Source organism: Drosophila yakuba, chromosome 3L (genome assembly GCF_016746365.2).
Source record: "Drosophila yakuba strain Tai18E2 chromosome 3L, Prin_Dyak_Tai18E2_2.1, whole genome shotgun sequence".
NCBI classification, from domain to species: Eukaryota; Metazoa; Arthropoda; class Insecta; order Diptera; family Drosophilidae; genus Drosophila; species Drosophila yakuba.
The window spans coordinates 4,751,095-4,765,185 of record NC_052529.2 but is presented as its reverse complement, the minus strand read 5'-3'; the positions used below and the strand labels follow the sequence as shown (position 1 = coordinate 4,765,185).

Below are 14,091 nucleotides of genomic sequence, written 5' to 3'. Positions count from 1 at the left end.
ATATTGAAATGTTAACACTAAAGATAAATTATTGAATTATTGAACCAAGTTGTCTTACGATCCGAATACTTTTCAAAAACCTATGATATACTTGGAAATTGGTCAATGATCGTATAATTTAATTCGAACTATCTTAAAATGCAAGTTCAAATTTTCGGCACCCGATGCATCTTAATGTATTGTAATTTCTTCAATACCCAATAAAGCTTACCAAAAAAATATCAAATTGTTTCAAAATTTAATTGAACTTTTTAGTTTGAGTACTTACGTACCTCTGATTTGCAAACCTCATATACGTACATTTTACATTGTACACAAGAAAAACTACAATCATTTGGTGGTGTTAAGCGTGTGTTTTCTTTATATTTAGAATTTTTCAACATTTTATAAACTAAACGTTATTTTTATTTCGAATATTTATTCTTATCGATAATTATCAGTAAATCGAGAAGTTTAAGAAAAATACCAGGCTAACCGTAGTGTTTTGGCGCCCAAGGTACGGTCACACTGCAGCCCCACGCTTAAATTTGTTTGTGCGAATTCGTAAAATTGCACATAAAATGCCGGAAGAACCAATGATTACGGCGGACGACAAGCGCAGTCACTTGCCCTGGATTGAGAAGTACCGCCCCGCAAAGTTCAAGGAGATAGTGGGAAATGAGGATACCGTAGCAAGACTGTCCGTCTTTGCCACCCAGGGAAATGCACCCAATATAATCATTGCCGTGAGTTTGTGCGCACTCAAAGATGTTAGGAGGTACTAATTGTGATCTATAGGGACCTCCTGGTGTGGGCAAGACAACTACCATACAGTGTCTGGCCAGGATTCTCCTGGGAGACAGCTACAAGGAGGCTGTCCTCGAGCTAAATGCCTCCAATGAGCGAGGAATCGATGTGGTCCGCAACAAGATCAAGATGTTTGCCCAGCAAAAGGTGACACTGCCACGGGGCAGGCACAAGATTGTGATTCTGGACGAGGCTGACAGCATGACGGAGGGCGCCCAGCAGGCACTGCGCCGAACCATGGAGATCTACAGCAGCACCACGCGTTTCGCCCTGGCCTGCAACACCAGCGAGAAGATCATAGAACCTATCCAGTCCCGCTGCGCCATGCTGCGATTCACCAAGCTATCTGATGCGCAAGTTCTGGCCAAGCTCATCGAGGTGGCCAAGTGGGAGAAGCTTAACTACACGGAGGACGGACTGGAGGCCATTGTATTTACCGCGCAAGGTGACATGCGACAGGGACTGAACAACCTGCAATCCACCGCCCAAGGATTTGGTGACATCACCGCCGAAAACGTCTTTAAGGTCTGCGACGAGCCGCACCCGAAACTCTTGGAGGAGATGATCCACCATTGCGCTGCCAACGACATTCACAAGGCCTACAAAATCCTGGCCAAGCTGTGGAAGCTTGGATACTCGCCAGAGGACATCATTGGGAACATATTCCGCGTCTGCAAGCGCATCAACATCGACGAGCATATGAAGCTGGACTTTATCCGGGAGATCGGCATCACGCACATGAAGATTGTCGATGGGATCAATTCGCTGCTGCAGCTCACCGCCCTTCTGGCCAAACTCTGCATTGTCGCCGAGAAGCATTAGGTTTTTTATGAACTATAGTATTAGTATATTGGCAAGTTATTCAGTAAATTTCTGTAAAGAAATCTCACAGATAAATAAAAACGGAAACGAATAAGTCCTTTTAAGTAGTGAATACAAGTGTACCTAAATTTGCAATTGTGTACCGTTAGTTAACAGAGTCTGTTAATCGATCTGTCGCTGTACTTGGAGTATACCGTCCCAACTGGAGTAATATTTCTTTGTTTTCTTTAATGTCGCAAGCTGAAATTATCATGTAACATTAGGAAATGTTGTTATAGAACTAAATAATTATTATACAAAAAAAATAACAAATAAGTTTAACATTTCTAGTATTTTCCTAGAAAGCACAAGTATATTCAGTGCGACCGCATTGAATGGTTTATCGCAGCAGCACAGAGCTGGCCACACTGTTTGCAGCGCTAAAGTAAAGTGAAATATGGCGAGTCTTGGGGGCCAACACGGAAATATTTCGACTAATCCAGAAGGTACGCATTGAAAACAGCCCGCTGCGAGTGCGAAATCGAAGGAGAAAACTCACCGCGTCCAATGCGATCGAAAATCGGCCAGGATCTACGCGTTTTCGGGGCATTTTCAGTGGCCAAAAAGTGCTGGTCGACTGCGCAGCAAAACGGCACTCACACCACGGCCAAAAAGCAAAATCGGAGTGAAGAGAGAAAAACGAAGAAAAAAAAAACAGCGAGGCGAGAGACAGAGAAAAGAAAAGCCGAGAAGCCAAAAGTGTCTGCCCCCTAGAAATGGGTGGATATATGTATTTCGAGTTCCCCCGATTCCGAACCGGAGTTTTGAGTTTATAAATAAGTTCCAGTCGGAAAAGTCGGTGGAACAAGGGAGAGGGAAACATACATTATTTTCCCGTACTTCTCTCTGTCTCTCTCGCTTCGTCATCGCAGCTGCTGCCGTGCGCTGGTGTGCGTGCGTGTGTGTGTGTGTTTTTGTGTCCCCCTCCTTCCTCGCTCTTTCGCCTTCTTGTCACCTTTCCTTTTTGCCAAAACGCAACGGCAATTGATTTTCCCCGCACGAAAACCAAAAGTCCGTGTAAAACTCCGGAAAATCGCAGCCAATCTCAACAGTCCATTTTTCTCGTCCTTCTTTTGCAGTGGAAAACACAGCCAAGCGACCGGAAAGTCGCGAGGGCAGCGCCGAGCGAAAAGGTAAGCCTTCTATGCGGATTATCTCGCGGGTTACATAAAATCGGCAACGACACCAATGTATATCTCACATACGCACTATATATGTAATCGCTTTAACATCACCTATAACTCGAACCAAACAGCCCACGCATTCGCACCTGCCAAGATCTCGGGCTGCAGCGCCGGCGCAACCTTGCATTGGTTCGCCCAGGTGGGCGGTCAAATCTCCGCCAGCGAAGACGACTCTCAAGGTAGTTGGCATTCCATTCAGGCTGCTCTAAAGTCTTCCACAGCCACGCCCCGAACTGTTCCGCCTCCAAAACGAATGCTCTGAATGCTTGCCGCATGATCTCACTAACAAATAAGCTCCATAGTCCGCCTTATCGCGATTTTAACCCCCGGAATACCACTGTCACTGGTCTATTTGCAAGTTTTTCAGTACCGCTTTTCTAATAGGAAAATCATCTTATCTATATCAACCAGTGACACACTTTATGTCTCCAGTAGTTTTTAACTGTCTAGAATGTCACTTACTAAAGTGAGTTCATAAAAACCCAAAGCATCTCGAATTTAATATCTAAAAGATTAAAATGTTATATCTGGACTAAAGGTCTAGCTTGATTTCAGATGCCAAATGAAATATTCAAACTCTAAATAGAACAACTTTTAAAATATGCATAGTCATATTTGACTACATCATTGTGAGACTGCAAAACAAGGAGTGATTAAGTTATTGGGAATTTGAATTAAATGACAGTGTTCTTAAAGATTGATTAAGTGAAAGTTAATATTTTTATTTGTAACATTTACTTTATAAGTAATTCAAAAGTCACGCCTCAATTTGAAATTTCACCCAAAATGGAAATGAAACTACCCAATAAATGGGTATTGGATTTTATCAAGCGAAAAATCAATTGCAACATTCTTGGCTTTCCAAAAACACAAGTAAATTGAGCATACAGTGGGTTAAAATACAGAAAAATTCGACTGCGACCTTGGCAGCTGATAATTTCTCATTTGTAAGATATTTTCACACCTGTAACAAGCAAAAACATTGACTTGCAGTTGTTCCTTTGTCGTCTTACTTACGTCATGGAATTCCAAAAATATCTTAACCGATAAGGCGATAAGAACCGGTTCCCAGTTCGATTATGCAGACTTAGGCAGCCAAACCGCATGCTACCAATATTATTGTTATTATTGTTTATTTTTTGCACTTTTCCGCCTCAATGTCATTTCAATAGAACAAAATGTGCGCTTGCATTAGCCATTTGCTTTCTATTTTCCTTTTATTATTTTGCATTTTTTTTTTGTTCGCCCATTTTGCACATAGGCAAATTTGAAGCGGGGGCGGCGGTATTGTTGTCCGTGTGTTTGTGCCATATTTGCCATTGTTGCTGCTGCTAGTTTGTCAATTGACCCACAAACTGCGAATGTACATCGTCGATGACGTCAGTGCTCGGCTCTCGTGTAAATAACTCGCCGGCAAAAGTCGAAAAATGGGGTATAATACTATACATATTAAGCAGATATTTATCGATTTTTGTTTGGGCCACAGGTAGCAACTGCTGAAAATATTCCCCCAGTTTTATTTGCTTGCGAACCGTAACTTGTTTATCCAAATTCAATTTATGCCCTTATAAGTATGTGCGAATTTGAATCTCTATTCATTTTGCTACGCTTTTTAGCGTCCAAAGACCGTGAGGAGAAACTAAAATATGCCCGCGATCGCCAAAATGAGGAGCGCCACCGGAAGATCGAGGAGCTGCGCGCCCAGGCGGAGGCCGCGCAGCGGTACCGTGAACAAAAAGAGGAGGAGCGCCGTCGACGCATCGAGGAGATCCGTACCCGGGACACAGAGAAGCGCCACCAGGTGGAGGAGCGCAAGAAGGCAATCTTTGAGGCCGAGAAGGAGCGTCGCGAGTACATCCTCAAAAAGAATCAGGTGCGTTATTGCTTTCATTCCATTATACTCTTACTAATCCATATATGATTCTCCTACAGGAACGCGAATCCCGGATAGAATTCAGAAAGCGGGACAAAAACTCCAACGGCTTCGCTTTTGGCTCCTCGACTCCCCGCCTGCTGGATGTGCCCGCGGATTATGGTCTGGTATCGCCCAGTACCTTTTGGGGTCAGCGGAGGTGAGATCCGAATGAAAGTTATCTGACCACAAAGCCAAAAGCTCACACAGAACGCACACTAATGTACTGCCATTCATGGCTATCTAGACTAGTATTCTGGCCGATTTCGTATGTGCTCTGTGCTGCACATGACTAATTATCGCTATAATCTGATTGACATGCTAAATTAGAGCCTAGACATTTCATTACTTAATTATTTTTATCAGTTCTTGAACTTTCAATGGCGAAATTGTTTGCCAATTAGTTTAAATCATTATTCATATTATTATTGACTTAGTATACACCCGAAATGAAAGCAAATAACTGGCTAAAGTAAATATCGTTAACTAGGAGCCAATCAATTTTTGCGAAAGAAAACAATTGCACAATTCACAAGATTGCAAATACTTAATTGTTTTATAACTACGTAGAAAGCTTATATGTTTGGCTAAAATCTTTGATTAAGAGTACTAAACAGAAGTTTCCCTTGCAGGTCCACATCTATATCGAACGTAGCGGGCGCCTCGCTCACACGTCGAAGTTCAGAGCGTGAACTTGCCGACAGTGGTGCTAAGAAGCGTGCCTCCTCATCGACGGACCGACAAGATGGTGAGTCGCGATGCCCCCGGCGGCACTTGAATCACCCCCGAAACAGATATACTATACACACACACACTCTTGAACACTCCACACTCGCTGAGACACCAGATACACATAATGAGATTAAATTTTACTTTGCAGTTATCGTTATCGTTACCTTAGACACTCGTAAATCTTGTAATTGACAAGTCCCAGTTATTGTTTACATGTGTCCCCGCAAACCGGAGATTTCTATAACCCTCTAACTATGTTATCTCCCACTGTGCCCAGTTGGTGTACATGTGAATTACTTGTATTGTATATATAGATACAAACCCCTAGCACCCACAGACTTCTCACACGGCACGATCACTTTTGCTCCCTTTTACGATTTTTTTTTTTTATCTTACATTTGTTTTCCAATATGATTTGCACCCAAAAGCAAACAGCAATCACACCTCTGTAACGTTCACTTCTATATTTGAAACAAATTCGAAAAAACTACCGAATCCACACAGATCACCGACGCAAGTCTTCCTCCATGTACGAGGTGTTCAATTGGGGCTATTCCAATGACGAGCCGCCCAAGCGATTCTCGCTCTCCATCGCCGGCAGCGAGATAAATATCGATGGGCCGGCCAATCCCAATCCGCCGCCCACTTCCAAACAAACAGCCAACGCGCACAGACCTACAAATCTCACAACAACCACAGCAACAACAAGCACCACAACTGCAGGCCACAACAACTTTAACAACCATAACTCGTATCGTAAGGGTGAGGGTTCTTCTACTCTTCTCAGCTCCTCCTCGTTCTTAACCCCTCTCGTTCTGACTCCGTTTTTTTTGTTTTTGTTTTGCCGTAACCCCAAATGCCAAACCTAACCCTATATTCGTAACCCCGCCGTAAGCTCGTAACTCTCGTTGTCTCTTACCCCCGTAACCCAAATCAATGGCATGTCTTGAGCTCCTCAGTTTTGCATGATGTTTTTACGCCAGATTACCCCAGATTGTACAGATCCCAAGCGCTCTTCGTTGAAGCTAACCCCTCGAAAGCAGCGTCGACCGTCTGTAAAGAATTCAACGTAGATCCCCAACAGCATGGTTATTTTGTACCCAAAGTGTTTACACTGGCTGACATTTGATTAACAATTAATGTTCTACAATTCGCTTTAAATATTAAACTAAGATTAGCTAATCCCAGTGTAAACACTTGAGTTTTAGCTATTTCGCTTTTGGTTTCTATCGTTCCTAGAAATTAAGTTTTTTCATATATAGTTTTGAGGCCGAAATCGCAAGTGAATCATTTCGGCAGTTGCATCTTAAAATCGAATATCAAAATCCAAAATCATGTACAAAACAAAAACCAACAACACAAAACCCGAATATTGCAGAAGATAGCGTTGACTCATCACCCATGGTGTTCCGAAGCGTTTACCGCAGGAAAACGGACCTCATGCCGACAATACCCAGCCCCCGAGACGGGCATTATGGTTCGCGAGGCTCCCTGAGCTCCACGCCGGCCAGAACCCCAGGTAAGACCCAGCCAACCGATCCTCTAGCCCATCCAACCAACACACTCCCATTGCTATCAGAATCATGCTCATCCAGCGATCAGCTTCATCGTCTAGCTACGCATCATCAGCTCTTCATTCGACATCCCTCCATCCGATTAGTTGTGTTTTCTTTTGGTTTAGCCCATTCCGGACCAAGAGTTGCCCCTAGCCCCTGACTTTTTACTGTCGATACCCGGGTTCTTTGCCGCTTCGGCAGCGATATAGTGAGAAAATATGGAACACCTTCTCTTCCAGGCACCCGAAAACACCAGAACTTTATTCCACGCACTTGATTGAAACACACTGTAAAAAAACACACCAGCCACCTGAACACACCTTCTTTCAAAACACACCTTGTACACACCATTTTGTAGCCCAGTTTGTCCACATCTTTTTGTGAAGTTTTCCTGTGATTGCAGTTGCGTTCGAAATAGTCAAGTCAATTTGCTTCTGAAATATAACGACATCTTATTATTTTATAATTGTTTTACCAGTACTTTTTCTATCTTACTGATTTTCATATGATAATCAATATAATTAAGTGTATTTTTCAAAGTCCTCGAATATTATTTCGAACGCAACCGTGAGTAGTTAAGCGTAGCTCCCTAAGGATCCGCAGCCAGAGCCAGGCTCAAAAAAAAGATTCACGAAACCAATTTCAACTTTCAACTGAACCGCAGGACGGGCCTACTCGATGAACCGCTTGGACCAGCTGGCGCAGCCGATACGCCGGAATGGGGAGCACATGCGGGCGATTCTGGAGCGGGAACGCCGCGAGCGGGAGCTGGAGATGCTGGACGAGACCGCCTCGCTGGGCGGAGGAGGGGGGCGACGCGGTGCGGGGTCCAGCGCCCGTGCACGGCGGGCGGGTAGCGCCGGAAGCGGCAGCTCCAGTGCCGCCGGCATAATGTCCCGCAGCATGACACACCTGGCCGGAGGAGGTGGGCAGCGGGAACGCGGAAAGTACTCGCTGGGAGGCGGCATATCGACCAGCTTCCGGCCGCTGGCCAGCGGAGCCGGAGGGCAGCGGGACTCCACCAGTAAGAGCATGTCACAGATTAGCAGTTGGTCGGTTTATGGCAGCACAGCACCACAGCAACCACCACCCAACCACCTGCACCACCTGCGCCAGTCCACACTCGGCCTGCAAACTGCGGCAACTAAGAAATACCTCCAGTCATCATTTGCCTCAGCCTCATCCTTCAACTCTGCATCCTTCCGCGCGAACGCGACTGGGCGTGGCCGGCAGCAGCAATATGCGATCTCTACTAACCCCCACCGTTTTCTCGATCTCGATCCCAACTCATTGTTGCTCATGAACTCTGCTAGTTTGTTAGTGAATGCAGGTGTGTGCGATTTAAACAAAAACCTAAATTACAACCAAACATCTCGAACTACCAACCAATCAAAAAAAAAAAAACACCAATCCAAGAACACACTAGCACCACCACCACACACTACTCACTAAATCTAAAATCTTAAATCTAAATCTTCCGATTGCGTATAGCGTTGTAGCCATCTACCCATTTACTCGAGTACTTACTGATAGTCCCCACTGCAAACCACTAGAACAACAACTCGCGCACCGAAATTGGCTAACTTGAACTTTCACCACACTCCAAAAATCAAACTCGTACACCCGCATAGGCTTTGGTTACCCGGTTCCCTCGGTGCATAGAGGACATACGAAGAACGACCGATCGAGGTTGTCTTTAGTTCATTTGAGCAGCAATTTGTGATCCACTTCCCATCTCTCATGCGGTTTATAAAACCTTTGATGCGAGTCATCAGTTCCATCCGCAAGTCCGTTTATGTGATATTACCACATGGTCTTTTCATATGATTCGATTTAAAGAAAACATTTAAGAAACGTTATGGTTTTTAAACCGCCGTGTTTGTCAAAATTCCAAAATAATTCGAGATCATCACCATCATATTATCATAATAGATCCTTTTTGGAGCTTCCCTGGCCCATATTGTTTGCTGCCTGTCGCCGTCTGTCGGTCGTTTCGTTCGTATGTATCCATAGTTACACTTGCTTCGGTCGGGTCTTATTTAATAAATTACATTTATTTAATTGTTATCATTATTATCATTTTGATTTCTATTTATTTAACATTTTAGCCATAATCATAACATTGAATACGCATATAAACATAAGTATTTATGGGCTCAGTTGAGTCGGTGTACTAGGTATATGATCTTAGTTCATTGGTTTTATGTTCTGTATCCTCATTATGTTCGCTCGCTATATGTGTAAGAATTGGAATCTATATATCTTGTCTGTTGGTACTTTGGTTAACTTGTGTCCTACATTTGGTTTTGTGTTTCCCTGTGTTTCCCCCCTGCAATAATGGTACTCTGGTGACGGTCACTACTCACGTACGCTTTATTTGGTGCTCCACATAAGCTCATCCATATTGACACCCATTACCCCCTATAATCCCTCATTCCGTAACTGTTCTAACGATATCTGGAATCTCTAGGCTCGCGATCGGGAAATGCCACGCCCGGCGGACACTTCAATAGCTCAAGGCCCGGCAGCGCCATGTCCACATCGACAAACATGTCCACATCCGGGATGGTGCCCAGGCGACCTGCAACAGCACCCCGGAAACCGAGGCCCGCCAGTATCGCCGGAACGGGCATGTCCCTCGAGGGTAAGTCCACTTAAAGAACACTTGGAACAACAGATATAAAACCATATAATCCTCGCAGAGATTAACAAACTCAAGAGGGATCAAAAGCCGCCCGTGAAGACGACAGCCGCCTCGCCATCCGCACAAACGACACCCAAACGAACTGCAAACCTGATGTCCACCTCCCTGATCGTGACCTCCAGCTCATCGCGGCTGAGCAGCGCCGAGAAAAAGACGCCATCGAAGCGGGTAAGATTCTCAGTCCTTTAAAACCCATTACGTTTATTAAACTGTATTTTAAACTGTAGGAACCTCCGGTACCCAAGGCTGCATCAGCTTCAAAGGCTCTGCCAAGCCGCACGGCCAGTTCCGAGCGCATCAGTAGGCTTACCAAGGAACCGAAAACCAAGGATACCTCTGCAATGACTAGGTCAATGATTGTCACCAGCAGCAGTACCTCCACCATCACAAAAGCGGCTCCTGCCCCGGCTGCACCCGTTTCCGCTCCCGTTCCCGAGCAGAATGGTGTGGCCAAGGAGGTTGAGAAGACTCCGGCAGATGAGCCAGTTCCTGAGGCTGAAGTTCCTACCGAGGCTCCTGTTGCTGTTCCATCAGTGAGCAAGGCTGAGAAGGAAGCATTGAACACGGAGAAAACGGAGGAAGTGGCGCGTCAGGAGGAGGAGCAAACGTTAGTGGAGGAATCTGTGCCCGAAGCTTTGGTTACCTCAGTTAATGTTGAGGAAAAATCCGATGAGGGCACTGAAAAGGAGGTGTCTAAGCCGCAAGAGCAGGCTGTGCCCAAAAAACCATCGCGCAGCAAGGAGAACTCCGAGGTGCGGGAACTGACCCCACCAGAGGGTGCTGATCTAATGACTGCTTCGATGATGGCCAAGAAGATCACGACCGAGGAGGAGGCCAAGGCCGCTTTGGCCGAGAGACGACGCCTGGCCCGCGAGGAGGCCGAACGACAGGCGGAATTAGAGCGCCAACGACTGGAGGCTGAACGCCTCGCAGAGATCAAAGCCCAAGAGGAGGAGGCGGAACGCCAACGCCTGTTTGAGGAGGAGTCCACTCGCCTGGCCGAGGAACAGCGTCGCGGGGAGGAGGAGCGCCTGCGCAAGGCCATCGAGGTAAGTTGGCGACGCCCAATCGGAAACAAAGAAAACAAAGGACTCTAATTTATTACTCACTTCGCTTCATAGGAAGCCCAACAGCGTGAGGAGGAGGAGAAACGACGGCGCGAGGATGAGGAGAAACAGCGCGTGGAGCGTGAGGAGGCCGAGAAGAAGGCAAAGGAGGAGGCAGAGAAGCAGCGCGTCGAGGTTGCCGAGCGCCTTAAGCGGGAGGAGAAGGAGCGCGAGGAACGCCGCAAGCGCGTGGAGGCCATCATGCTGCGTACCCGCAAGGGAGGCGCTGCCACCACACCCTCGAAGGTAAGAACTAGCAGCACTAATCTAAAATTCATTAAGCGTATTAAAATGTCAATTTTCAGGACGCTAACGACAAAGCAGCTCCTGCCGCACCGGCTCCAGAGAATAATAGCAGCAGCAACAGTAGCGTCACCGGGAGCAGCAACAACTCGGCTGAGGGCTCGCCCAGCACAGTGGATTCCACACCAGCGCCAACGGCACCGGTAACTGTCCAGGAGCCGCCGAACAATCAGGCGATGTATGAGCAATCGGTGCTAGACAAGGAGAACTCGCTCATCAACAGCTTCTCCACAATGATCATCGATGAGAATGCCAAGAATCTGCAGCAGGTGAGCAACGGCAAGTTGCTGGTGGACTTCGAGGGCACCAACGCTGTGCCGGCGGTTGCCAATGGCAATGGACACATCGAGAATGTCAACAACAAGAAGTGAGTAGAGAGCAGTGGCTTGCATTAAATTATTATTAACTTTAATGTACTCTTTAGTGACATCAATCTGCTGCAGGACGTAGTCGCTCCGGTCGCCACCCAGCTGATAGACCTCAGCATCGAGTCACAAGATCTACACCTGAACAATAACAACAGCTTGCTGACGAGCACAGCGGCAACCACCACGCTAGTCACTGCTGATAGTCACGAGAATAAAGGTACCATTGATTTTATTTCTTGCTCGCAATAGTCCTTAATTGATATTGTTTTTACCAACTTAGATATATCGCTGCTGTGAATTGGATGAGGAAACCAAACTGATTGTTTTCTAAACCTTAATCTTGATATAGCTAAATGTGTGTGGAGTCGGAGTATTTATTTATAGGATGAGATCTATATAGGAATGCGAGTAGAGAGTGCGACAAATTATGGTTACTAAAAACAGGAAAACGTAAAAGCTTATAAAAACCTATATATTTAAACGTACACATTACATAGATAGATCTGAATCAGAATCAGAACGGGAGTAACGATAAGACCGATCCCGAGCAGCTGCAGATAAAAATTAGTTAAGAACTAAGACAAACCCTAAACCCTAAAAGAGAAAGCGTGAGATATGGAGGAGATCCTTCCCAGAGATCGGGGATCGTTTGCGAAGCAATTTAATATCAAAGAAATCTGTTTGTGAAGTACTTCAACTAAGCTAAAACAAAAAAAGAACATTTGATGCAATTTTCGATTCGAATCGTTGCGTTTCGATCTAATATAATTACAAACTCGCTTCAAAAGTTGAAAGTGCATGCTTACATTGAGTATAACTTAAGCCAGAGAGCAGGATAATCGCCTGGGCCGACGACGAAGCAGCGTATATAATTGAAAATTATATAAAATTAGTAGACAAACCCCTAGTATAAACAACAACGCGAGATTCTACGGGGCACCCAGATCAAATTGTGTGTGCCGGGTCCCGAGCAAGCAATAAAAGAATACGAAGACGCGGTATCCACATACCATTTACCCATCCACATATACAGCGCCTCACTGCTAGGAGGGCATCCGACGCCCCTCTTTATTTTTTTGCCCAACTTTGCACAGTTGTTTTGTAAGTTAAGTTTACTACGTTGAGCCAACGAATCGTGAGGTATTATTTATTAAAACAAAACGAAACAAACGAAAAAAAAAATAGAAAAAAGGAAATAAGGAAATTCAATTGAAATTATTTGCTGATACTGTTCGCAGTTAGTTGAGCAGATATATAGGTAGCCTGCAAACAATGAAACAATTATACGCGGATATATACACCCACTGTAATCACAGATGTCAGTGCTTGATATACACATGCCTAGGTCTAGTGGAAATGGCAGTTGTTGTACCACGTTGTACTATTTGTAGTAGGAGTCCCAAATCTGATTATGCTTATGTCACCACCCTTTATTATAGGAAAGTTCTCTGTATATTATTGCGTCTATTTTGCGTCTACGTATATATTTTTTGGTAAACAATTTTTTATATATATACACATTTATATTTGTAATTTGTATTTATCCATGTGCAAAAATAAATTATGATGATTATTTTTTAAAGAGTCGTCCCCCTCAAAAGCATGCATAACAGAGTGTAAAAAATGAATCGATTTATATACAACATACATATTAAATATCATCCCCCATAGTCTACGAAACTCACAACACCCACTTGTATCTGAGCGAAAGGGCCTTAACAATTAGTAGGATGCATGATCGATGTAGATCGGTTGTAAAACAGATATAGCAGGCAGATTCGCATGCGAAAACCGTTAATAGAATAATATTATTATAATGGCAATATGTGTATGCAACTAATAAGCCCTAACTTCTAGTTAATTACTGCTTTCCTATGTTATAAACCTAATGGCGATATAATCAAAACAAAAGACAAGCCCACATAAGTCCAATGTGTATGCTACCAACATAACAAACCTTAAAAGATCAAGCTGAATTATGTATTTCTAATATTAAATATCACACACCAACACCCACACAGAAAACAAAAAAAAAAACAAAAATCCAACACGACAAATAGAACAACAAATTATACAAGCAATTCCCCTATTTATTTAGAACCACACTGAAACACTAAAGAAATTCGCTTCTTATCGTAAAACAACAATTGCATAATTTATACGATTAAACAAAATATATATTTATGTGAATAAACTGTAACTAATTCTCAAGGCAACCATTCGAATTCGATTTGCTACTTCTTGGCTTCCAGAAAGTCCCCCAAAATGTCATTGTCATCAGAACGGAATGCTGCTGCAGACCCTCTCGATAAGCGGGAACACGGGAAGTTACCAATGGAACTTTACTCTTATCGAATAGTTAGTACACTTTCAAAAAGTTGTACTTGAAATGTTTACTTATTTTAAAAAGAAAAGGCAACAGGTGCATTAAGGAATTCAAAATCAGTCAGATGATCTTTACGAAACCTTTGGTAAACAAGAGTTACTTCTCAAAATTCTAATGCAATAGAAATTTTGTATACTAACAGAGGTGTAGTTTTTTCCAGTGCTCGATAGTGCCTTGGCTTATTATTTTAAAA

The 14,091-nt window shown here is 44.1% G+C and overlaps 2 protein-coding genes across 17 annotated transcripts; both read left to right on the top strand.

Annotated features, from left to right (window-relative positions):
- The first annotated feature begins 479 nt into the window (after positions 1-479).
- Positions 480-1,720, top strand: LOC6532909 (replication factor C subunit 2). Its single transcript, XM_002093609.3, has 2 exons — positions 480-725; positions 778-1,720. The coding sequence occupies exons 1-2, from the start codon at positions 561-563 to the stop codon at positions 1,606-1,608; spliced, it is 996 nt and encodes a 331-aa protein (XP_002093645.1). The 5' UTR covers positions 480-560; the 3' UTR covers positions 1,609-1,720.
- A 241-nt stretch (positions 1,721-1,961) lies between these two features.
- On the top strand, positions 1,962-13,728 carry LOC6532908 (ensconsin). Of its 16 annotated transcripts, none has more exons than XM_039374167.1 (16): positions 1,962-2,093; positions 2,727-2,780; positions 2,903-3,010; positions 4,448-4,704; positions 4,764-4,903; positions 5,376-5,491; positions 5,980-6,237; positions 6,854-6,994; positions 7,696-8,361; positions 9,502-9,675; positions 9,734-9,903; positions 9,963-10,784; positions 10,857-11,087; positions 11,147-11,511; positions 11,569-11,729; positions 11,793-13,728. In XM_039374167.1, the coding sequence occupies exons 1-16, from the start codon at positions 2,045-2,047 to the stop codon at positions 11,807-11,809; spliced, it is 3,729 nt and encodes a 1,242-aa protein (XP_039230101.1). In that variant the 5' UTR covers positions 1,962-2,044; the 3' UTR covers positions 11,810-13,728. The 16 variants fall into 16 exon arrangements, with proteins under 16 accessions (XP_039230101.1, XP_002093644.2, XP_039230102.1 ...); XM_002093608.3 differs by having other exon boundaries at positions 1,963-2,093; positions 4,457-4,704; positions 7,696-8,055; XM_039374168.1 differs by having other exon boundaries at positions 1,963-2,093; positions 7,696-8,055.
- The last annotated feature ends 363 nt before the right edge of the window (positions 13,729-14,091 follow it).